The sequence below is a fragment of the Chelon labrosus genome, assembly GCF_963514085.1.
Source record: "Chelon labrosus genome assembly, chromosome: 6".
NCBI lineage: Eukaryota > Metazoa > Chordata > Actinopteri > Mugiliformes > Mugilidae > Chelon > Chelon labrosus.
In genome coordinates, this window is record NC_140342.1 from 1314180 (window position 1) to 1338969 (window position 24790).

The following is a 24790-nucleotide window of genomic DNA, read 5'->3' on the forward strand; positions in this document are numbered from 1 at the left end:
GCTCCCAGTATTTTTAGACGGAAGTCGGCGTTGGGCTGACTCATCAGACAGAAAGCGTCGCTCGCTCGGGTCAGTTTAACGCGCAAGTCGATGTTGTTCAGAAGAAGTTTCTCGCTAAAGAAGATGTCCGCGTGCAGGGGCCCCAACACTTGAAACTCGCTCGAGGCGGCGCTAAACTGGGCCCTTTTAACCAGGCCCCTATTGGGACCGTTGGCCGCCGTCACGGTTGAATCCATAAAACCGGCTGTGTCTTTGTAAAACAACCCGGCGCTGAACTGACTTTTTGACGCTGAACTGAGTTTCGATCATAGCTCTGTAGGGGTGTGTGGCGCTGGATTGGGAGATTAATCTATCTCCCAGGGTCACGTCGACCTGAGAGAAAATGGTATTGAGGGGATAGTTGATCACGCCCACACGAGCATCCTGCGCCGAGTGTGTCCCGTCCTCGTTAATAATTTGCAGACGCAGGAGAAGCAGAGTGTTGGTGAGATCCAGGTATTTCTCTCCATCACCAGGGATGAAAAATTCAATGAGGCCGGCGTCTGTGAGAGCCGATAGAGGGGAAATCTCTGTATACTGGCTCTGCTCGATCGACATCTGTGTGGCCAGAGCCGCGAATAAGTCCAGCTCCGTCATGCTGCATTCCGGCGATTTGTGATGTAAAAGAGCCATGATCTTCAGGAGAATATATCTTCAGACTTCCTTCTGTTAGCCCTTCGTCTCCGCACTGATTTAGTACAAGCGGCTGGCTCACGCTTTTTATGAGCTGCTACGCGACGTCCGGGGGGTCTCTTTCCTGCTCGTCGAGCGAGAAGCATAATTCCCGATCCTTCTTGATTTTCCCCCTCTGGACCTCTCACGCGCTGCACGACCCTGCTGACTACGTCCGATGCGATGTTTTTGGCAGCGTTTTTAAGATGAGGCTTGGCGATGGTAAAACCTTTTTTGACCAGCGGAGTCACAAACCTAAATAGTTTTGAAAATATGGACCCCAGCCCCTTACCGTACATCACGGGGGCTCCATGGAACCCAGGCAGCCCGCTCCCCACTTGATCTTCATAATAACTTACGAATCGATAAAGGTCGGGATGAGCTTCCGCCACCACCATTTTCAGGGCCGTGTTTTAATCGGTTTAAAATGTAAAGTCACAATCACTTTGCCGAACTTGAAATTTATCGGTTGGTTCTGATCGTTCTTGAGTTCGACGCTGATGTTTTCAATGTGTCTTTTCGCTACCGGTACGTAGTAGGCGGGGCTGAAGGACTGTGTCACAACATCTTCAAATTTCCCGTCAATTCGAATCGTTCGTAAGAGCGGAGCGTAAGCGTCACCCACCACCTGATGCTGCACCACGTAGCTATAACAGAACATATGATAAAAACCCGCTTTTATATCAGCGAGGTGAGGAGACTTTTTTCGTTGGCCGCACGTGAACCACTCGCCGGATTTTAATCCTAACATGTAGGCCATCGGCGGGAAAAAACGTAATCTATAGCGACCGCTGCCTAACCACTGAAACCTCTGTCTACAATCATTATATTGTAGAGTAATGTCGCTTTGCATGTCCTTCATACACGCGTTTATCTGTTTCATGATGCGCTCTTTGTCACCGTAATATCCGCTTTCAAAACGTTCGGTGTGCAGGGTAAATTTTTTTTCGGTTAAATGGTTCACAGGCGCATTCATCTCCAGGGCTCCATGCTGCCACGTGTCGATCCAGTGAAAAACACACTGGTCCTCGGGAGCATTATACCACGTGTGCGGGTAGGAAATCTCCGTCAGAGCCACTTGCCAAGGACCCTCCAAGTGGAGATGCTGCGCTAAATCCACTCGGTAGCTCCCGATAGTGTTTTCAGGAAACACACTGAGACTGGCGTTAGAAGGTAAAGTCACATAAAAACCCTCTTCTGTTCTGGCTTCCATGACTCTTTGTGATATGAAAACTGAGGTGTGCGTTGAGTTTATACATCGATGAGCTGACTGGCGGCTACCCAGCTATTAAATTTTTCAGGCCAGTTTTTCCAACGCACCAAGACGTATTTTTTACCTCGACTAAAACGCTCATCCAGAATCTCCTCCACCTGATACGGCTTGTCCTCAGTCACGGTCACTTTTTGTAGTTCGATCTTGTAAAAGGTTCCGTCGATAAGCTCACCGTCATAATCTTTTACTTTGTACACCGCTGGAAGTCGCGGGATACATTCCGATACGGTAAACAGCTCATCCGTGTAACTCTGCTCATACTTTTTGTCAAACACCCCCCTGAGTTTGGAAATCCTCACCACGTCACCCTCTTTTAAATTCATCTTCAAAGTGTTTTTTCGACAAAACGGAAATGTCCCGTACAAGTTTTGAAATACGACGGGGGTGTTCTCGCTTGTGACGTCATTCGGCTTCATTTTTATACTGCTATGATAGCTCTCGTTATAACTTTTAACCCTCCTGTTATGTTCGTTTGTCAGGAACAGCAATGGTGTTCCTGGGTCAATTTGACCCGGTGCATGATTAATTACCCAAAAGATGTCTGAAACCAAAAAAATCCTAACAAGCAGTGTGAATATTTCATTACTAACTCCATTACTAATTATTCTATCAATATTTAGTGCAATGGTGTTCCTTACCTCTAACAGGTAATGGTTCAATTGGGATAATTCACTCGTTTTTCATTAAAAAAAAATACATGTTCAAACTTTTTTTTAATGTTTCACTACTTTATTACTTTTGAAAGACCAATATATAAAACCTGCATGTTCAGTGCATAGCTGGTGTTTGCATCACATGCTGCCCAGATTTTTATCCCATATTTAGCTGGTTTGGAAGTCATGTATTGCCTAAATGGGCAGCGACCTCTGAATGCCACCAGCCTTTCATCCACTGTGATATTAGGGCATGGGTTGTAGAGTAGTGGAAGTTGCTCTACCCACTTGTCCCACACTGTCCTAATAGCTGCCAGCTTGTCTCTCTCCCGTCTACCAGCCCTTTTCTCTCGATTATCAAATCGGATTACTCTGGAGAAAATGTGAAAAGTCTCCAGAGACATTGTGGCTTGAAATATAGCCCTGCCTGTCTCTGCATCCCACAGAGTCTGTGGGATGCAGAGACAGGCAGGGCTATATTCAGGGTCGATTCATCCTTTGACTTATAGACCCCAGCCAGGATGAGGAGCCCCAAATACGCATCTAAATCTGCCTGACAGAGTGTAATGTTGGTAGGACTCCCATGCAGAGAATCTTTTATATGTTTTGCCCCTCCCCTGTTGAGTGTCCACTGAATGTGGGTGGGGTTTTCCCGCGAGAACATAAATGGTTCCCGTCAAAAGTCATAACATCTGCACCTGTGCGTGTGTGTGTGTATGTGTGTGTGTGTGTGTGTGTGTGTGTGTGTGTGTGGGGGTGTGTGTATGTGTGTGATTGGGGTGAAATATGTCTCACAGTTGCAAAGAAAGACATACTCTGACATTTCTGACACCCTTTTACCTCCAGTTTGACTGCTGGGTCAAATTGACCCGAACAGTATCTATGTGATATAAACATGCAGGGGGTGGTTGCAAATATGTGAGATGAACCATTTTCATATTATATGTTGATTACACTAATTAAGGCAAGCAGAAGAAGTTTCATACTGAAAAAATACTTTTAACTATTTTTCCTAGATCTTCAAACTTTAAAACGGGTCAATTTGACCCGTAACATAACAGGAGGGTTAAGCAGCTCCTGCAAAACGTCTACGTATCGACGTGTGTTTCTGGCCGTAAAGTACCTCCACATTCTAGTCTTTAGCGTACGGTTGAACCTCTCAACGACGCAGGCTTTGAGATCGCTGGCGGTGGCAAAGTGGATAATACCGTGCTTCTTCATCAGAGCTTTAAAAGTCTTGTTAAAGAATTCTTTACCCGCATCCGTCTGTACTTTCTCAGGCACTTTACTCTCCCGTAACACCGAGGCAAACGCCTTAGTCACTTCGCTTCCCTTTTTGGTCTTCAATGCTTTATCATACGCCTTCTTTGAAAAAATATCGATGACCGTTAATAGATAATTATACCCATCATTGTACTCTGATAAAGCTTGCATATCGCATAAATCCGCTTGAAATTGATTCAGGGGCCATGGTACAAATACTCTGTTTCTAGGAAAATGTATCCTGGCGGGTTTATGTAGAGTATAAGCATCCTGCTTCGATAAAAATTATTTTACTCGATCAATTTTTACTTTAACCCCGCTTTCATCCTGTACAGCCCTCTGAAGACGTTCTACTCCTCCAAAACTACCCGGATGTGAAGGTGTACAATAGAGCTTTTTCATCAGACGGTCTCCCCTTTTCTCCATCTTTCACCTTCAAACGTTAAAGAATGACAGAGACCTCTTTACTGTTTCTACCTTTATAGTTTATTATTCACAACAGAACACAAAACATGACTTAACAGCGAGGGGGTTTATATTTCGCGAACTCCCAGACTTCGATTAAAACCGGAGCTGTGAATTTGCGCAGTGTAACACCGTGCAAGTTTTGCAACACATGAAAGATATCATCGCATTGATGGTCTTAAACGTAAAGGGACATGGCATCTACGATCATAGTGTAAAGCGTAAACAGATGAAACTCATCAAGTTTGGGTGAACCTTCGGTCATATACCCGATCAGACGGCTAAATGTTTCAGTCACAGAGGTTTCAGATATTAACGTCAGTTTTTTGCACCATCGCTTCCCATATAGCTTCTGTAGCCTTAGCTCGTATTAAATCCAACATCATTAATTATTGGTTCACATTTTTTAACATCCTTCACTTTGTTGGCGATGGTCTGGTGTAGAATAGCCAATAGTTCCCATACGATGTATCTCACCTTCACAGCCCTAAACAGTGCTCTCAAACAATTACCCATGACACAAAACAAAGATAGATAAATGCACATACAAAATATCACAACGTATTCTAAAGATAAATGCACATACAGAATAAATGCGTCTAAATAAGAGATATAGGAGCAGTTAGTTTAACTTTTTTTTTTTGGAGGATTTTTTTGCTTGTTTTCAAATGTCCGTAAGAACGTATTTCTCTCTAAGACTCCTCTCCTTTCCCCGCAGTTCCTCTCCAGGTATTGGAGACCCTACAAAGTAGGGCTATTTTCACCACGTCCTCTCAACGTATCGTAGAGCTCACTGATTTTTTCAAAGATGTTGTCAGAGGATTTCAGCTCGTGTAGTATGGCTTCAGCGGCGCCTTGAACTCTGGATTCATCAGCGGGGGTACAAAGCGCGGTTAGCAGCTGCTGAAGGGCCGGTATAAAGCGCGATGTCCAGAGCTTCTTCATCAGCTGGGCAAAGTGAGTCGTGTAGAAGGTCGAGGGCTCATACAAACACTCATGGTTCGTCTGGCTGGGGTGGTTAACCTGGCAGCCGAAGCAGATCTCACGATGATACTTGTGCAGAGTGATATTCAGCAGATGGACGATGGCGGCTTTAAGGTTTTCTTGGAAAACGTTAGACAGCAAACCGTCTGGTAGGTCTTCATCCGAGGGTTTGGAGTGGCAGGCCGCCAATCTCTCCTCTTGTACGACCACCGCAGGAGATGGAGGCGATGTGGACGCCTGGTCCTCATCTTCCTCTATAATAGGAGATAAGGGAGGAGATGAAGGCTGAGTCCAAGGTGAATCAAACGCGAGAGACATGATGCTCCGACTCGAAGTTGTGGTCTTCTTCAGGCTAGGGGTAAGGGCGAGCAATTTTATGCGGCGGGTAAGGAAGTGGGCGGGGAGATGGGAGTGGCCTTGTTTGACCGCGTTTCAGTTTTTCAAAAAAAAATCTAAAACAGATGAGAAAGTTTTTTTCTAATCATCGTCACGTCTTTCCAGCAGCGACAGTCGTGGAATACAGCGGTAATGCGATCGGCTGATTTGTCCAGCATCTTCATCCACTCCGACACCGGCACACGCAACGTCCTGAAAAATACTCCGTTTTCAGAGTTGAAACGCTCCACCACCAGGTGACCGGCGGGGGTTTTCTTCCCATGCATCTCAAAACTTACTCAGTAAAACCATTTGCTGGAGCTGTCGGATTTGGTCTCCCATATTATCTTGATCACTTTTCTGATTTCTTCTCCTTCATGGAGCTTGATGGCTTCCCTCTCCCTCAAATGGGCCTCTCCCTCTTCGTCTAGCAGGACAAACGATGGAACGGTTTCGCCTCTCATGCATCTGGACACCAGGCCGTTCAATACTCCCCAGTCATTTGAAGTGATTATGGTTTTCGGGGTGTCAGGACCGAAGGTTTGCCCCGGATAGAGGTGATACATACACAGTTCACCGGTGTGGTAGTTGAAAGAATACCCCCATTTCTCACCCCTCTCCAAAACCCACTCTTCCAGGAGCGGCTCCGTCGGCGGCTGCTGAAATCTGCATTTAAACACCATCAGTTTTCTTGGCGCCTTCCACACTGAGGCCTCCTGAAGGACGCTCACAGGCGTCTCACTAATGATCGTGGACGTGTACGCTCTCTTGCTCATTTTTATTTATTTATTTTTTTAAATCTGGCTCGGACTGAAGCATGAAGCACCGAAACGATCTCATCGACTGAAACTATCTTTAGCTAACGTTAGCTTTTCACCGCGCTCAGAACATGGGCGGACTCGGTTGGCATCACGTGACTGTATAACATCACTGTATACTGTTAAACATGTCTGGACTCATCCTCTCCCGCTTAAACATGTCCGGACTTGTCCTTGGACGTCTCCCGGGGAGTATGGGGGTGTGTGTGCGCGCGTGCGTGTGTGGCAGTTTCTCAGAAGAGAGTGTGTGTGTGTGTGTGTGTGTGTGTGTGTGTGTGTGTGTGTGTGTGTGGCAGAGGGCCAGAGTGGATCGAGCCACTTACAAGTATTACGCAAGGCTCTAAGTATTCTCATATGCTCACCTTTGACCTCCATCGACTTATCCTTTTACATAACACACATTTCTGGTATCCTCCTATCTCTTCCACACCCCATTTCCACACCCCTTCCTACTTTTACACTCCATAACGTCATAGAGAGGCGAAGTCCCGCCCCCCTACTTCCGGGTTATGGGACCTATCTTTCGAAAAAATATGAACGGCAGTCTATGGAGAGATCATAATTATTTTCTGGTCCCGATCGAATTGTGGCATGAATTTCACATATGATGTGTGTGAATTTAAAAGATAATTTTTCACGTCAAGAGATAAATTATTTGACGTAAATAAGCTGAACAACATTAGGTTTTGTATGAGATCGCTTAGTGAACTACATCTCTCTAGAGATCCCTAGAGAACTATGGCTGTCTCCTTGTTGAGCTTTACCGTCTTCTTCCAGGACGAAGGCAGAAGCATCAAACGAGGTGAAAATCATTATAAATCGGGTCATGTCGAGAGCTGTAGTTACAGAAGGGAGTTTTGGTCGGTTCTGTACGCGCCAGCATGCGGGACTTGTAGTTCGTTTAATTACGTATTTTCTATAGCGTTTTACTGAACTATCTTGCGACAAACTGTGACATTCTTGACATATAAAATCATTTTTTATTCTGAAAAACAACATATGTATAATCCAAGGCACAAGTCGATCGGGACCAGAAAATAATTTATCTTTCGCCATAGACTGCCGTTCATATTTTTTCGAAAGATAGGTCCCATAACCCGGAAGTAGAGGGGGCGGGACTTCCGCTCTCTATTTCCGTATCCTCCCATCTCTCCGCCCCTTTCGCCTACTTCCACACCCCATTTCCACACCCCCACACCCCCGCCCCCCCACCACACAGCCCTTGACGGGGGTCATCAATAGTTCAAGGCCATAAATCATAATTAAGAGTGACTCAAGATGTATCTCTATGTTTTTCACATCTTATCACATCTCATCACAGAAATATAACGTTTAGTTTTTCAGTTCCTCATGGGGGGCTCTGAAGAACTGTTTGTGAATAATTGGTTGATATTGTAAATTTACAATTTAATACATTAAATAAAGGTTTAGAATCAACAGTGGTGTGTATTTCATTTGTACTGAAGTTCCTCACCCTACTTTAATTAAACGGTGAAAATATTTAGAGTTTTTGTTTGGCAGCTGTAGTTGCCAGTCATTTGTTTTTCTAAGGTGGTTTTAAGGCTTATTAAAGCTGTTTGATCATAATTTAGGAAAAATCTGTAGAACTTAATATTAGTTTTTTTTTACATTATTTTTATTTTTATATTTTTACGATTTAGAAGCAAACCATTGATCAGCAACAGTGTTCTCACAACATGTCACAATAGTTGACGTCACAACACAACAAAGCATTTTGTGTACAGGACTTCCCATGTCGTGACCACCAGCTCAGCAGTTCCATTTGAACGCAGCAGTAGATCGATGACACCCCTGGACGTCACATACATGTCTCCTGAAGAGCAGACTTGAAGCTCAGTGTGGTGTCTGTGGTTGTCTCCATCTTAGCAGCTCCTTCTAATGTTTGTGACTGTGTTTTAAAGCATTAATCAAAGGGAACACTGTTAATGAATAACTGTCTTAATGCACATTGTGTTTGGTTTGTTGATTTATTACAAGACACAAAGAACATGTGATATCATCATCCAATCAGAACATTAGTAATCTCAGGACAGTTGAAGGTTAAGACAGCAGAGCTTGGTCTCATTAATCACATGATGAATAATTGTTACTGACATTAAGAAGCTCACAGTTAGTGAAGATGATCATAAACATAAAGACTCAAATAAAACTTAGTTACTGTGATTAATGAGCTGCAGCTAATGAATCACTGTATAACACAATCATCTCTCACTAGCGCAGCTACACCTCCCACTACAGTTCCCACTCCAGCTCCAACTACAATTCCCACTGGACCTGCAACACTTCCAACAGAAGCTCCAACTACAGCACTTATGGCAATAAGTTTGCCATCAGAAATAAATTTGTTGTCTTTCTCAGCTTCTTTTCTTGCGGCTCCAGGCGTCATGTCTGGATTTTTCTTCAGTAGTTTTTCCTTCTTTTCTTCTATGGCTTTCTCAGCCTCTCTGAACATCTCGTTGGTGTAGTAACTTCCTCCATTGATCTGGATCATTGAGTTGATCTTCTTCAGCAGCTCTCTGACCTGAGATGGATCTTTATCTCTGTTGTTAAAGACATGATATCCTCCTTCACACTGTTTAATGAAGCCATTGAGAGCTTTGTTTCCTCCGATCATTTCTTCTATGGAGACATCTTCTTCCTCCAGATCATCTCCACGGGTGAACAACACAATCGTGTAACGAGCTGCTGCTTCTCCAAAGATCTTCTGGATGAGTTTCACTGTTTCCTCTTCTTCTTCTGTGAATCTGTTTATACTGATCACCACCATGAACACATGAGGACCAGGAGCAGAGAATGAGATGCATCTAGTGATCTCTGTTATCACTTCTTTTTTTTTTTCTGTTTCAGTTTTTCTGGTGTCATATAGACCTGGAGTATCAACCACGGCCACTCTCTGACCTTCAAACTCTCTTGTCTCCTTCTGACACTCTGAAGTTACTGAAGAAATACCCGGTATGGATTTAAAAGCTCTTTCTTCTTTCTTCTTTCTTCCTAAGATGGTGTTTCCTGTTGAACTCTTCCCAGTTCCAGTTTTCCCAACAAGAACAATCCTCATCTCTCTTTCCTGTTCAGCATCTGTTGGAAAAATTCACAGAGACATTAGAGATGCTGTAAAGTCTAAATTCATCTGCAGCTCTCTGAAAATAATCTTTTTGAACACCCACCCACACACACACACACACACACACATATATATATATCAGGGGTCACGTTAACCGAATATTTTCCGTCATTGACCGTTTTTTTAAAATATGACGGAAAAATCTGAAGGCCGTCCGTCATTTTGACAGATTGCAGTTCACAACCCTGACCACTTGGTGGCGAGTGACCTTATTAATTGCCTCTTCTCTCTCGTCGAAGTTTACGTTCCAAACATCTCGGAACTTTTGTCGGTGCACGATTTCCTGGTACTCTGATCACACTGAACCTATGCAGCTAACTATCGACCAGGGATTCTCAAAGTGTGGTGCACACCCCTGGAGGTGTGAACTGCCTCTAGGCGGTGGGCGAGATGCAAAATGCAATGGTGGAGAAGAAGTTATCTTCTTCTACGCACCGTATATGCAACTAACTGAGCCAGCTGCTGCACTTGAAAATCGTCAGATGGATAATTTTTTGTTATCCGTTCCTGAGCCTATGCTCTTTGTTATTTATGTTGTGGGTCGTGTGTAACTTTATTACAATTTAATTCAAATTACTGGCGTTCTAATTTTATTTCCATAACCTATGATGACGCGGTTGTGTTTGCTCCACGGTCATTTAAAGTTGCTGCAATTTTTGTTTAATCGGCTGTAAATATTATCCATATTTCTCCCAACTGATCTGTTTCTGCCTCTGAGTCTGAGCCTGAGCCTGTCATCCATCCCCTTTGCTCTTAACAGTGGAAGCTTGTGCGTACCGTCCAAGAGCTGTTTACGCTAGCAGTCCCGTTCCGAGTACGGACACGTGTCGGCAGCCGAAATTTTATTTATTTATTTTTTTTGGTTACCATTTAAAATAAATACTGTTCTGAAAAAAGTACTTAAAGTTAATGAAACTTCAATGAAAAGGAAATGCTATTGAATATGTCTTTATTTTAAATGATAATATATAATCGTTTAAAAAATAATTAAAGTGACGGGTAAAAATAGATTATGACAGAATTTTTATGACCTTGTCAGTCAAAATGACCGACAATGAAAAAGTCGGCTTATAGTCCGGAAATTACGGTATATCAGCAATACAGCTGGAAGCCCCGCTTGCTTATTCTCTTTCTCTCTCTCTTTCCCGCAAAAATCTCGCGAGACTCTATTAAACTTATCACTATGAAGGTAAACAATATCACATTTTTAGGATTGATTTAGGAACATTCATAATGTAAAATGTCTACTTTAAACAAGGAACTATATCGGATTACTCTCTAGGCAATTGAATCAGGTCAACTGGACTTGGTTTTTGTCTGTGTCTGCGGGCTAGTCAGACTTGCTGCTAGTCTCTCGAACTGATGAAGCCGCTTGGATAAGGAGCGAAACGTCTTCACAGACAAAAACCAAGTCCAGTTGACCGGATTCAATTGCCTAGAGATGCCTTTGACCTGGACAAATGAGAATTTGCACAGACTCATCGGATTACATCATATTGCACTGAATCGTACCGAATCGTACCGAATCGGATCGGATCGGATCGGATCAAATCCTACCGAATCGAATCGAATCGGTTGTTTTTAAAATGTATCCTTCCTGAATCGTTTCGTACCCCATGTATCTAGATACGTATCGAATCGTCTTATATTGGAGAGATGCACACCCCTAATATGTATATATACATCAGCTAAGAGTTACATTTTCAGTCACCAAAGAGGGTGACTTACATCTACAATGAACCTACAATACATTTTCACAGTCCTCCGATTCTATACCTTAAATTGCTGACTGAAAAATCTACATGATTCCGTTCGTGGAAACATCAGCACCATGCCCTCAAATGACATATTAATAATGTTAGCATCTTAACTGGTAGCAGCAGTACAATGTTCTGGTGTGTGTGTTTTTTGTGTGTGTTAGTTTGGTTTGTATTGGTTTGTATTTTTGTATTTTTGTCTTCTTTTGTTTTTGACAGCAGAACAACTCTGGACAAAAGAACCTCCAGCAAAATATAATACAGTGACATATTAAACAGGGAAAGAGGGGGAGCTGCATTTGAAACCAAATGGTGTGCCATATTGATGTCTCATTAGAATTCTGACCCTTAGCTGTCTTTATTTTAAATGATAATATATAATCGTTTAAAAAATAATTAAAGTGACGGGTAAAAATAGATTATGACAGAATTTTTATGACCTTGTCAGTCAAAATGACCGACAATGAAAAAGTCTAGCGCAACCTCTGATATATATACACTATCATCTTCATCAAGTTATGTGCAGATCAAGCCGATACAGACCCAGAGCTGGCAGAGACAGAACCAGACGACTGAGGATATACAGGATATAACTAATGATAAAATTAATCTGATCTCAGCTCCAATTCACCAACATTTGACAGCTATGACATCCTTAAGAATGACTGGTGTGTGTGTTGGGGGGGGGGGGGGGGGGGGGTCAGTATTAGTGTCTTTATTCACTAGGTGGCAGCAGAGCTCAAACTACTGCCTGTTCTACCTAGTAGTAGAAGAACACAGGAACACAGGTTCTGTCCTCTCGGGGACGCGTGACAGAAAATAATGGAGAACCACTGAGTCCTGATTCTCAGCTGGAAACTCTCCAACATGGAGACAGTTTATAATTTAGAGAATAAATATCTGAGTGAACCGTCAGGATCAGACAAAACAAACACATGAAGTAAAATACATCAATAAATCACATTTAAACAGCTTCATGTTTATTCAGTTAAATTCATTATAGAAAACAGCTTCAAAACTAAATTAACACAACAGCTTTAAATGTACTTACACTCAGCTACTCTGGTCTCCATGATTGTGTTTGTCAGTCGGCTGATCTGTGAAGTCCTTCTCTGCTGGAGAATACTTTCACTTTCATCAGCTCTGCTTTATATTCTGCTTTTTATAGTTTATAGTCTCCTCCTCTGATCATGTGATGTCCTTATCACCACAGACGTCATTAAATTTATGTAACCCAGGTCCCATGTAGTTAAATATAAAGCTAGAGTGGTCAATATGATGAAACTGGGCCTGGGCTCCTTGTAGAAAGACACAACTGTTTGCCTCTCTCATAGAAAAACGTACCCTGACTACGTTGGTCCAAGTGCCAAAACGTAGAGGGGTTACAATAATGGCCCTTGAATCGTATAACTGTTACATTTTTTTTGCCTATTCTTTTCCTATGGTTTTGCGTCCAAGTCACGTGACTCTCACGATTCCGGCCGCGAGAACAAAAAACATGGCGGACATTTCTCAAATTTTTAGTGAAAAAATCTATATTTTGAGTTAGTTTCTGCATAAAAATGCGTTTTGATTATATTTCTAGCGAGAAATATATATTTTATTTTCATAATATTCACTCAGTGAATGTACATAATCACTCGCTCGCTCGTTGTTGCGAAGATTTTTCAGATCTCGCCAGAATAATGTGAAACTGAAACGTTTTGGTTGCTGTAGACGCTGCTATCGCCTAGCATAGCTGTGGCCCCAGTTTCCACATAGGACTCCCTTGTGATTTCACTCCGTCTGACGGATCAAACCCTCGCCCACTACATGTCGGAGGTTGATTTGCTGATCAACACATTATTCCGTGGCAGCGGGAGAAACTAATGTTGACAAAGTGACGAGTTACGATCGGATGTTTGTCCACTGTGTTTAATTTTGAAATCTACCGGATCCTCTGTGCATTTAACTTCCTGTCTGGTGCGAGCTCATTGATGGGGAAGAAGAAGACGACGAAGAAGAAGAAGACGAAGAAGAAGAAGATTTTTTGATTTTTACAACCACCGTTTATTCAAAATGTTTGACAAATTCTTCACAAACTGAGATGATTCTTGTTTATATTACTGTGTACATAAAAAGTATGTATGAAAAATAAATAAATAAATGAATAGATAAACAACAAAAGTAATTCAAAGAAAAAGCACCTAATCTCTCAGCATATTTCCAAAAATTAGTTTGTCCTCAGAACAAATACACAAGATATTTTTGTGACACCACACTTCTCGGAAGCTTTTAAGGTCTTTCATTGATTTATAAAAGTTAAATTCTAGCCTCAGTCTGCAGCGCAAGTTACAGCGCCACACTGAGGCTGCATCACTACTCGACAGGCCTTCTATTTTGTTTTTTCTCGATATATAAATGGCCATTTTCGCTTCTCCAATAATAAAGTTTAAAAGCTGCCACATTTTCTTGTCTTTCTTCTTGTGGCTTGCTCCATAAATAAATAGGGTGGCGGTAAAAACTACATTAAATAAAACAAAAACCTCCATTAAAAGAGTAAAAAACGCTGTGAGCCTTCGACATTCATTAAAAATGTGAAACGTTGTTTCCCTTAGACCACAGAAAGGGCACTGGTTGGACACAGAGGGATTGATGGTTGAAATGAAAGAAAGTGGTGTCTTCTAAGGGGGGGTGTTGAAATGTGCGCCCCCAAAGAGGACATAAGTAAGTATGCGTGTGTGTGTGTGTGTGTGTGTGTGTGTGTGTATATATGTATTAGGGGTGTAAGAAATTACCGATATGAATCGGAAATCGGTTTTGATTTAAAAGATGTGAGTGCATCGATACACAAGCCCCTGGACCGATCTAAATGTACCACGAACCGGTCGATGGCCCGATTACAAAGTTATGAATCGGGTTATTACCGTAATTTCCAGACTATAAGGTGCACCTGAATATAAGCCGCACCAGCTAAATTTTGGAGAAAACTACAGATTGTTCCATATATAAGCCGCACCCAAGCCGCTGGTGTTTTAATGTTTAATTACCGTAAGGGTTTCTTCTACCACGGAGGGGATCGTCGGGACAGAAATGACTGTTTGGAAACGCAAAGCGTCCCATTTATTTACATTTGAGAAACACAATAAATCTTTCAATCAATCGATCGATCAAACTTTCACATCTTTGACATTACAAACAGCATTCGTGCAGTGCTCAAATAATACAACGGTGCGCTCCTAGCGCACTTCCTGCAGTCATAGTACCGTAGTGCAGTATAACAAAATACAAGGCTTACAACGCTTGACGAGGCAATGACGTTAAATGGCTAAATTTAATTCGTTTTTAAAAGTGCTTGCCTGTAACACGGCAGCAAAAGTGCAGTAACCCGCTGCTCAACAAAATAACCAGCATCTTTTTCTAAAACAGCCAACACAGCAGTAAAGGTGCAGTAACACGGCCGTTTACTGTATCAAAATAACCAGCCTACTATACCAGAAAAGTCAGCCAGATCGATCGCCTTTAACTTAAAAGCAGCTCTCGTACTGCATTTGGACTCACTTGGTTTGTTTTGCTCTCGTTACCTGGCGCAAACTGTCTGTCTCGCTCCTGCGCTTCCATGATAGTGCGCCCCTGGTGACCGTTAGCTGTAAAAATCCATAATAAGCCGCAGGGCCCAAAGCAAGTGACAAAAGTAGCGGCTTATAGTCCGGAAATTACGGTATATCAGCAATACAGCTGGAAGCCCCGCTTGCTTATTCTCTTTCTCTCTCTCTTTCCCGCAAAAATCTCGCGAGACTCTATTAAACTTATCACTATGAAGGTAAACAATATCACATTTTTAGGATTGATTTAGGAACATTCATAATGTAAAATGTCTACTTTAAACAAGGAACTATATCGGATTACTCTCTAGGCAATTGAATCAGGTCAACTGGACTGCTAGTCTCTCGAACTGATGAAGCCGCTTGGATAAGGAGCGAAACGTCTTCACAGACAAAAACCAAGTCCAGTTGACCGGATTCAATTGCCTAGAGATGCCTTTGACCTGGACAAATGAGAATTTGCACAGACTCATCGGATTACATCATATTGCACTGAATCGTACCGAATCGTACCGAATCGGATCGGATCGGATCGGATCAAATCCTACCGAATCGAATCGAATCGGTTGTTTTTAAAATGTATCCTTCCTGAATCGTTTTGTACCCCATGTATCTAGATACGTATCGAATCGTCTTATATTGGAGAGATGCACACCCCTAATATGTATATATACATCAGCTAAGAGTTACATTTTCAGTCACCAAAGAGGGTGACTTACATCTACAATGAACCTACAATACATTTTCACAGTCCTCCGATTCTATACCTTAAATTGCTGACTGAAAAATCTACATGATTCCGTTCGTGGAAACATCAGCACCATGCCCTCAAATGACATATTAATAATGTTAGCATCTTAACTGGTAGCAGCAGTACAATGTTCTGGTGTGTGTGTTTTTTGTGTGTGTTAGTTTGGTTTGTATTGGTTTGTATTTTTGTATTTTTGTCTTCTTTTGTTTTTGACAGCAGAACAACTCTGGACAAAAGAACCTCCAGCAAAATATAATACAGTGACATATTAAACAGGGAAAGAGGGGGAGCTGCATTTGAAACCAAATGGTGTGCCATATTGATGTCTCATTAGAATTCTGACCCTTAGCTGAAGGCATTGTGAAAATGTATGAAAAGTAATTAAATAAATCTGTGAAAAGGGATTTAATATCCGACAGACTATGTGAAAATTTGAAGGCTGTCATATGGTTGGTTTGTTTGTCAGGACTGGAATACTGAGCATCAGGAAAAAACAAAGCTCGAGTGGTGTGAAAAAGTGGAGGCAATGGACATTTTGGAATTATTTGCTTTTATGTATGAATTTGCAAAATCGAAAGTCTGAAAATGTAATCAAATCTTAATCAAATCTGTATTTAAGTCATGATTATGAACAACATGGGCAATTAAAAAAATGATTGTATTGTTGATATAGAGTGTATCATTTATACTATGGCCTGGAAAAAGTATGCCAACCATCAACAACAGACAGCTGTTAAGGATTAGTAAAACTGAAGTCCACCCAATCCAATTTTCCACTTTGCTTATAAAATACTCCTGACCCAGTGACATTTTGTTTGTCTGCCAAGGCCTATCCAATCAGGCTTTGTTTTTGATGGGTTATTTAGGGGAGGGCAGTCAATGAATGCTTCATAATTGTAAGTGTCTGACAGCATGGTCAAGAAAAATAAAACAGTGTTTGTTTCTTGTTACAAAAATATCTTGTAATGAATTTAAATGTATTTTATATCTAACCACAGAAAGGTATAGTCCCATGAAATGTGTCTTCATTGATACTAGGCTACCTGTTGCCCTATTTTACAAGTTACTGATGATTAGAAAGGGTATTTCTAGATAGTACTTACAAGTCACAGAACTCCTGCCAAATTCAAATTCAACAACTACTTTCACTCAGATGTTCTTTTGGTGAAGGGTTTTTTAAAATACACTAACTCAACACAATGCCATCAAACAATACGTTTTAGAATATTGTCACAATTTGCAGAAAAGTTGTTAGGAAAATGAACAAATAAAACCATTTCACAAATAGAAATGTGAATAATGTGTACCATGAGGAGAATAAGGTTAAAAAATGAAATAATTGGTAAATATTATTAAAGGTAAAGTCATAATTTTACTCCTCCTCTTCTTCTCTGCTTCCAAAATGGTGTATGTTTTCACTCAATTAGATGTTTCAGTCACACTTAATTATTATAAGATGAGATGAGATGAGACAAGACTTAAAGAGATAAAACTTTCAATTCATTCATTCATCTTCTGTAACCGCTTGTTCCTGGAAAGGAAAAACGCCCCCTGGAAAGGAAAAAAGCCTTTTAACAGGAAGAAACCTTGAGCAGAACCCAGCTCATATGGAGGGACCCATATGCTTAAGGCTGGCCAGGTAGAGACAGAAAAGAGAGAAGAGAACAGGAGGAAAATGAGATAAACATACATCTGTTATAGATAGATATATCTGACTAAAGTAGAATCTGATGATGATACAAATACAACATATAGCTGATGATGTTAGTTTGAGAATATAAGAGGAATCATAGGCAGGTTGGAAATGTTCATTCAGGTAGGAGTGGATAACTGCAGGAGGCAATGAAGACTGCCTTCATTGCCTCCTGCAGTTATCCACTCCTACCTGGGAGGGGAGAGGGACACACAGTTTAAAGTTTAAAGTTTAAAGAGCAAATTACAGTAGAGAAAGCAACATTGCAATACACTTTTACAAACCCTAAGAAATACGAGCAGCAATAAAAAGGTATTGCATTACTTCTGAACAAATGAACTCTCCTGCCCACTGAAAGGGAAGGAGAGTTTTATAATCTAACGGACATCGGTAGGAAAGACGTCCCCTGGCATTCTGCCTTGGACCAATAGTCTCAGCAGCTACCTCAGCGTGGTGGGCAGGGAGTGAGAAGCATACACCAAAGACTCCAGCTCCACTCCCAGGACAGAGCCAGCTTTCCTGATAAGCTTGTTGAGTCTGTTGGCATCAGCTGTGTTCACCTTGCTGCCCCAGCACACTATAGTGTAGGAGAGGGATGGGCAACTGGCGGCCCGGGGACCACACACGGCCCGCAACCTCACTCGAAGTGGCCCTTCGATTAATTTTTGATAACGCTTCCACCGGTCTTCTCCACCGGTGAAGAAGAGACGTTGCGCCTGGCTAAGAGCGGAAGAGAGAGAAAGTTTGATCGAGAAAATCGTGTGTGTGTTTCAGGTGAAATGGGAAAAAGATTATCTGTTCATAGAATTTAAAAGCAAATATGTGCTTAGTCTGCTTAGAGACATTATCTGCCATGAAAGATTTCAATTTAAGTTGCCGCTACACGTTGCACAAAGCTAAATACGAGAAGTATACTGAAGCTGCAAGGGCTAGCGGACCTTAAATGAAAAGTACGCAAACAGCAGCGACTTTTTGCCAGTGCCCACAGCTGGTAGTGGTGAGGTAGAGTGGGTATACAGGGAAAATGTTGAACTCTTTCTTAGTGTAAAAATGCATTAGTTCTTGTAATCAATGTTTGTCTGCTGTTCTGCAGCTTTCTGCCATCCTTGAGATGGATGGTGATGTATGTTTTATTTTCATGAGCCCTTTGCACTGAAAAAAAAAGAAATAACAGTAAGTGGTTATTTTTTGTTTGCTTCAATAAACATATAAACATAACAACATATACACACACAAACATATTTAAAATGGCAGTTTTATGGTTAAGTGTGCGGTCCTATGTGGCCCTCTGGTGGGGTCGATGAAAAGTTGTGGCCCCCTCCATCATTTAAGTTGCCCATCCCTGATCTACGGTAACGTTAACAGCACAGACTCGTGTGTTTTATTTTAGCAGAAAGGGAAGTAATCCGTGCTGCTAACTGTCGCAGTACGTGATGTACCGTCAGCCATAGCAGCTGTTGTCTCCAGCTTTGTTTGTTTTCTCATTTGCGTTAACGTGAAGTCACATGGTAAAAAGAGGAACTTGGTCACATTTCTGAAATCATCTGTTTGAATGGTTACAGTGGACGCAGGTAACGTCAGTTACCAAGCCTTTATGGTGTGATTTGATTAGTTCATAAGCCAGGGATGGGCAACTTAAATGATGGAGGAGGCCACAATTTTTCATCGACACTTCCAGAGGGCCACATAGGACTAGTCTGGCTTTCGCCAGCCTGATCTGACGGCGGATTCTTTTCCGCCTGCAGATCAGTCTGGAAACCCACACATTAATTTCTCCTGCAGCCGAGCCACTTTTTCTGGAGCCAATCACAAACAGGCTTATCCGCCTGGCGCGCTGACGTCAGAGAAGCGACGGTAAAGTCGGCAAGCAGCTTGTTGTTTACATGAAACATGGCTGCCACCAGAGCACAGCTATCCGTCGACGCCGCTGTCGCTGCTGTTTTAAAAGATTTCAAAGGCAAGTTTTCTTTGAAAACGGAACAGAAACTTGCACTGGAAGAATTCATACAAAAGAAAGACGTGTTTGCCGAGTTTCGCGTCGCTCTGCAAAGTACGTCACCCGGATCGATGGTCTGATTGGTGAATGACTATCCAATTGCGTACAGAGTCATTTGAACTATGCCCGTTGTTCACGCCTCTTGTGCAGTAGAAATTACATGGCAGACTCCCCAGACTAAGTTCAAAGATTGAACTTAGTCTGGCGAAAGCCAGACTAACATAGGACCGCACACTTAACCATATATGATAAAACTGCCATTTTAAATATGTTTGTGTGTGTGTGTTTTTATATATATATATATATATATATATATATATATGTTTATTGAAGCAAACAAAAAATAACCATTTACTGTTATTTATTTCTTTTTTTTTTTCAGTGCAAAGGGCTCATGAAAATAAAACATACAAATCACCATCCATCTCAAGGATGGCAAAAAGGTGCAGAACAGCAGACAAACATTAATTGCAAGAATTAATTTGTGCATTTTTACACCAAGAAAGAGTTCAACATTTCCCTGTATACCCACTCTACCTCACCACTATCAGCAGTGGGCACTGGTAAAAAGTCGCTGCTGTTTGTGTACTTTTGATTTAAGGTCCGCTACGATAGCAGCCCTTGCATCTTCAGTGTACTTCTCGTATCTAGCTTTGTGCTACGTGTTGTAGCGGTGACTTAAATTGAAATCTTTCATGGCAGATAACGTCTCTAACGAGACTAAGCACATAGGTTTGCTTTTAAATTCTGTGAACAGGTAATCTTCCCATTTCACCTGGAACACACACACACGATTTTCTCGACCAAGTTTTCTCTCTCCTCCGCTCTTAGGATTGGTCAGATGTTTTAGGAAGCAATGATGTTGATGGGGCTTGGAATTTGTTCAAACAGCACTTTATGGCTGCTCTTGACAGTGTAGCACCAATGAAGGAAACTAGAGTTAAACAGAGAAGTGCAGCTTGGATGACTTCTGACATTCTGGATCTCATTAGACAACGTGATAAATGGTTCAGAAAATTTAAGAGGTCAACCTTGTCATGTGATTATGATAAATACATATACTTTCGTAATCAGGTTAATTATAAGGTACAGAGCGCAAAGTCTGAATTTTTCGCTGATGCCATTACTGCAAACTCACATCAGCCCAAAAAGCTTTGGAGGGTCCTCACTGACATGGGCTCCAAGGGAAAATCAAAATCTAAGTCTGGTAACATTGGATTAGTTATTGAGGATCAGATGATTTTTGACAAACAACAGGTTGCTTGCCATTTTAATACCTTTTTTACAACAGTTGCTGCCAGTCTGGTTGATAAGTTACCGAGTGTGTCGGGTAGATATGGACTATCGTTTGTAAACTCTTTTTATAAAAACAAACATGTAATTCCTGATGCTTTTGAGATTGGCCCTGTCTCAGAGGAGAGGGTGAGAATGAGTTTATCCACGCTGTCAATTAACAAAGCCACTGGACAGGACCTTATTCCGCCCAGATTTCTGAGGGATAGTGCCAATGTAACCTCTAGGGCACTCACTCATATAATAAATTTATCTTTAAGTCAGGGTATTTTTCCAAGCGACATGAAAAGGACTAGGGTTGTCCCCCTTTTTAAAAAAAGTAGCAGATCAGAGGTTGGTAATTATAGACCTGTATCAATTCTGTCAGCCATATCGAAGGTGATTGAGCGTCTTGTGTACGAGCAGGTGGAAGAGTACCTTGTCAGACAGAATTTACTGTACGAACTTCAGTCCGGATTTAGAGCAGCTTATTCTACGGAAACCTGTCTTGTTCATTTATTTGATTACATCCGACAAAACTTTGATGAAGGAAAGTATGTGGGCATGGTTTTACTTGATTTACAAAAAGCCTTTGATACAGTAAATCATGCTATACTTCTATCAAAGTTACATAGTATAGGCTTTAGAAATACTGCTGTGAAATGGTTCACCTCTTACCTCACTGGAAGAACTCAAGTATGTGATGTTGAGGGGACCATATCAGATCCTCAGGATATTACTTGTGGGGTGCCCCAAGGTTCTATCCTGGGTCCCCTTCTATTTTTAATTTATATCAACGACATGCCAGCTGCTCTAGGTAATGAATTAGATAGTGTTTGTAAGTGGCTTATAGACAACAGGCTTTCGATTCATCTGGGTAAAACAGAGTCCATTTTATTTGGAACAAAAAGGAAGTTGTCTAGAACAAATGCACTTAAGGTCACATGTAATGGCACTGATATAGTGTCTCAGAAAAGTGTCACATACCTGGGGCTAACATTAGAGCAGTCATTAACCTGTTCATCTGTTGTCGACAAAATATTATCCAAGTGTGCTGGTAAATTGAAATTTCTGTATCGCAAGACAAGACATTTAGATTTCTCTATCAAGAAATTACTGGTTGTATCACTGATTCAATGTCATTTTGATTATGCATGTTCTGCCTGGTACTGTGGGTTATCAGTTAAACTTAAAAACAGACTGCAAGTGATGCAAAATAATGTTATCCGCTACCTACTAAACGCACCCCCCAGGACTCATATTGGTAGAGATGCTTTCAAAAGGTTAGGGCTGTTGCCAGTACATGTTAGAGTTGAGCAGTTAAAGCTGAACCACATGTTTAATGTCATAAATGGCTCTGCTCCCAAATATTTACACGCTCACATAGAAATGGTTCATATACAACATAATCATAATACTAGGGCCAGTGTCCGTTCTTGTAAAGTACCCAGAGTTAACAGTGCAGCTAGAAGTGCTTTTTTCTATACAGGCATTATATTGTGGAATAATCTGCCACTTTCCCTCAAAATTCTAAACACCAGAGGGAGTTTTAGACGTCAGGTGAAGTCATTTTTATGGAATATAGTAAATTAGCTTTTTTAAATATAGATGGATTATTTTATGTGATCTGTGATTTTTTGTTTATAGAATTCTCCTAATCTTGGATGATTCTGTGTTATATGTTATTCTTCTGTTCTGTAATATGTCTTATGTGTGTCTCAACCACCAAGGACCATGTTGGAAATAAGTGTGTCACACTTTAACATGCTATCCTTTGGATTATGTTGTCTGTCTAATCCACAAATAAATCAAATCAAATCAAATAGCCATGGCACAACGTCTCTTCTTCACTGGTGGAGAAGACCCGGTGGAAGCATGTACGAGGTGACGTCTGCATTAGAGGCGCCATCTAGTGGCCAACTGTGGAATTACAACTGATTCAGTGCCGCAGAGGACACATTTTTATAATTATCAAAAATTTATCTAAGGGCCACTTCGAGTGAGGTCGTGGGCCATGTGCGGCCCCTGGGCTGCCAGTTGCCCATCCCTGATCTATGCTAATCCCTCTCTGGTTGCCAGCATCCACTGCTGTGCTCTTTCATGTATAGCTACTACAGCTAATAAAATTAAATTCATACAAAAATATAAAGAAGCATCACAGGCATGTATCCACCATAACTAGAAACTTGCGTCTCCCCACTATATAACCCCATTTCAAGAGCCCTTCAAGAAATTATTATATTATAAATATCTGCTCCACTTCGCTTCATATAGATCCAGTCTACCCAATTGTTTATATGACATTTTTTTAAAATGCTGCAATATGTGCCATCTCCATAGCCCACTTTTGCAGAGAGGGCACCCCGTCTATCTTCCACCCCCTGACAAGTATTTGTCTACCAATCATGATACTAGTTTGGACAAAACTTTTGATATGTTTATCCTGTCCTGCCAGGGCTGAATGATCACCCAAAACAAATAATCTAAAATTGAATGGGATTTGTATCTCTGTGATCTCACACAGATTATCATAAATTGGCCCGGAATTGTTGGACTTTGTCACAGGACCATAAAACATGAACTAAATGACCTTCCCCCGATTTGCATTGCCAACAAATTGGTGTGGGTAATAAACCTAATCTAAATAATCTGGAAGGGGTCCAGTAAATGTAACCGATGTATAATTTTGAATTGAATGAGGCGCACTCTTGCATCCCTTGATACTACTTTGATGTTGTCATAAATTCTATTCCAATCCTCATCACTGAATGTCAGGTTCACATCCCTTTCCCATGTCTTCTGCAGAGCTGACATGGGCCCATTACCATGAGAACGAATCAACATAGAGTAATAGACAGCTGCCTCATGTCCTTTTCCATAAATCTTCAGAATTTTATCAAAGAGTTCCGCTTTTTGGGGAACCGAAACCCCAAAAACCCCCACCAACATATGTTGGAGCTGCAGGTACCTAAAAAAGTGAGACATAGGAATACTAAATTGTTGCACCAAATCCCCAAAAGATTTTAAGGAATCATCACAATACAGATCCTCCAATTTGACCACACCATTCTCTTGCCAAATCTTCCAATAAATAGGGAATTTACCAATTCTAAGTTTAGGATTTAACCAGATACTTGAAGAGACATTTAGAAAGGGATCAAATTTAAATATTCGAGAAACCCTAGTCCAAATACATTTAAGATGAGAGATTATTGGATGTGTACTTGCTTTTTTACTTAATTTAGTAGACAAGATTTGCATGGGTGACAGAGGGGACACTACAGCTTGTTCCATACAGTACCACGGGGGGGCCCTTTCAGGAGGGAGAGACCAATGGGCCAAGTGCCTCAAATTAAAAGCATACTAGTAAAACAACATCTTTGGGAGCCCTAATCCTCCTCTATCAGTTGGTCTTTGTAACTTTTTGTGGTTCAAACGGGGGCGCTTTCCATTCCAAATTAATATTTTGGATATCCTATCAAACCTTTTAAAATAACAATGGGGAATTTCCAAAGGGAGGGACTGAATAAGATAATTAAGTTTGGGGACACAGTTCATTTTCAGAACATTAACTTTACCTGCCATAGACAAATTAAGAGTTGCCCATCTCTCAGCATCACAAGAAATGTTTTGTAATAATGGGTCAAAATTAACTTTGACCAAGTCTTTCAGCTGTCTAGGAAATCGGATACCCAGATACATGATACCTTGCTGAGGCCACTGAAGTGCACCTGGATGGAAGACAGTAGAAGGGCAATAAGATGGGAGTGCGGAGTGCCTCAGACTTGGACCAGTTCATCCTGTAGCCAGAGGATTTTGAAAATTAATTTATGATTCCAAGAAGACAAGGTATAGATCTGCTGGGTTCAGACACCAGTAATAAAATGTCATCGGCATGAAGCATCAATTTGTGTACCATCCCACCTATAGTGACACCTGGGAAATCAGCCGCCCCACGCATGGCTGCTGCAAGAGGCTCAATGGCTAAACAGAAAAGCAAAGGAGAGAGGGGCGATCCCTGCCTGGTTCCTCTCCCCAACCCAAAATAATCAG

At 41.4% G+C, this 24790-nt stretch overlaps 1 protein-coding gene across 1 annotated transcript; it reads right to left on the bottom strand.

Annotated features, from left to right (window-relative positions):
* Positions 1 to 8511: 8511 nt before the first annotated feature.
* LOC311488961 (GTPase IMAP family member 9-like) lies at positions 8512 to 12563 on the bottom strand. Its single transcript, XM_084545832.1, has 2 exons — positions 12493 to 12563; positions 8512 to 9638 (listed from the first exon to the last, which is right to left on the bottom strand). Exons 1-2 carry the CDS (start codon positions 12512 to 12514, stop codon positions 8749 to 8751), a joined length of 912 nt encoding a protein of 303 aa, XP_084401958.1. The 5' UTR covers positions 12515 to 12563; the 3' UTR covers positions 8512 to 8748.
* Positions 12564 to 24790: the final 12227 nt, after the last annotated feature.

What these genes read in the sequence shown, in the direction of transcription:
- LOC311488961 (XM_084545832.1), bottom strand. Translation starts at nt 12,514, where the DNA reads ATGGAGACCAGAGTAGCTGAGT. An exon ending in GGAGACCAGAGTAGCTGAGT is followed by an intron (nt 9,639 to 12,492) that starts GTAAGTACATTT and finishes TTTTTCCAACAG; the next exon opens with ATGCTGAACAGGAAAGAGAG.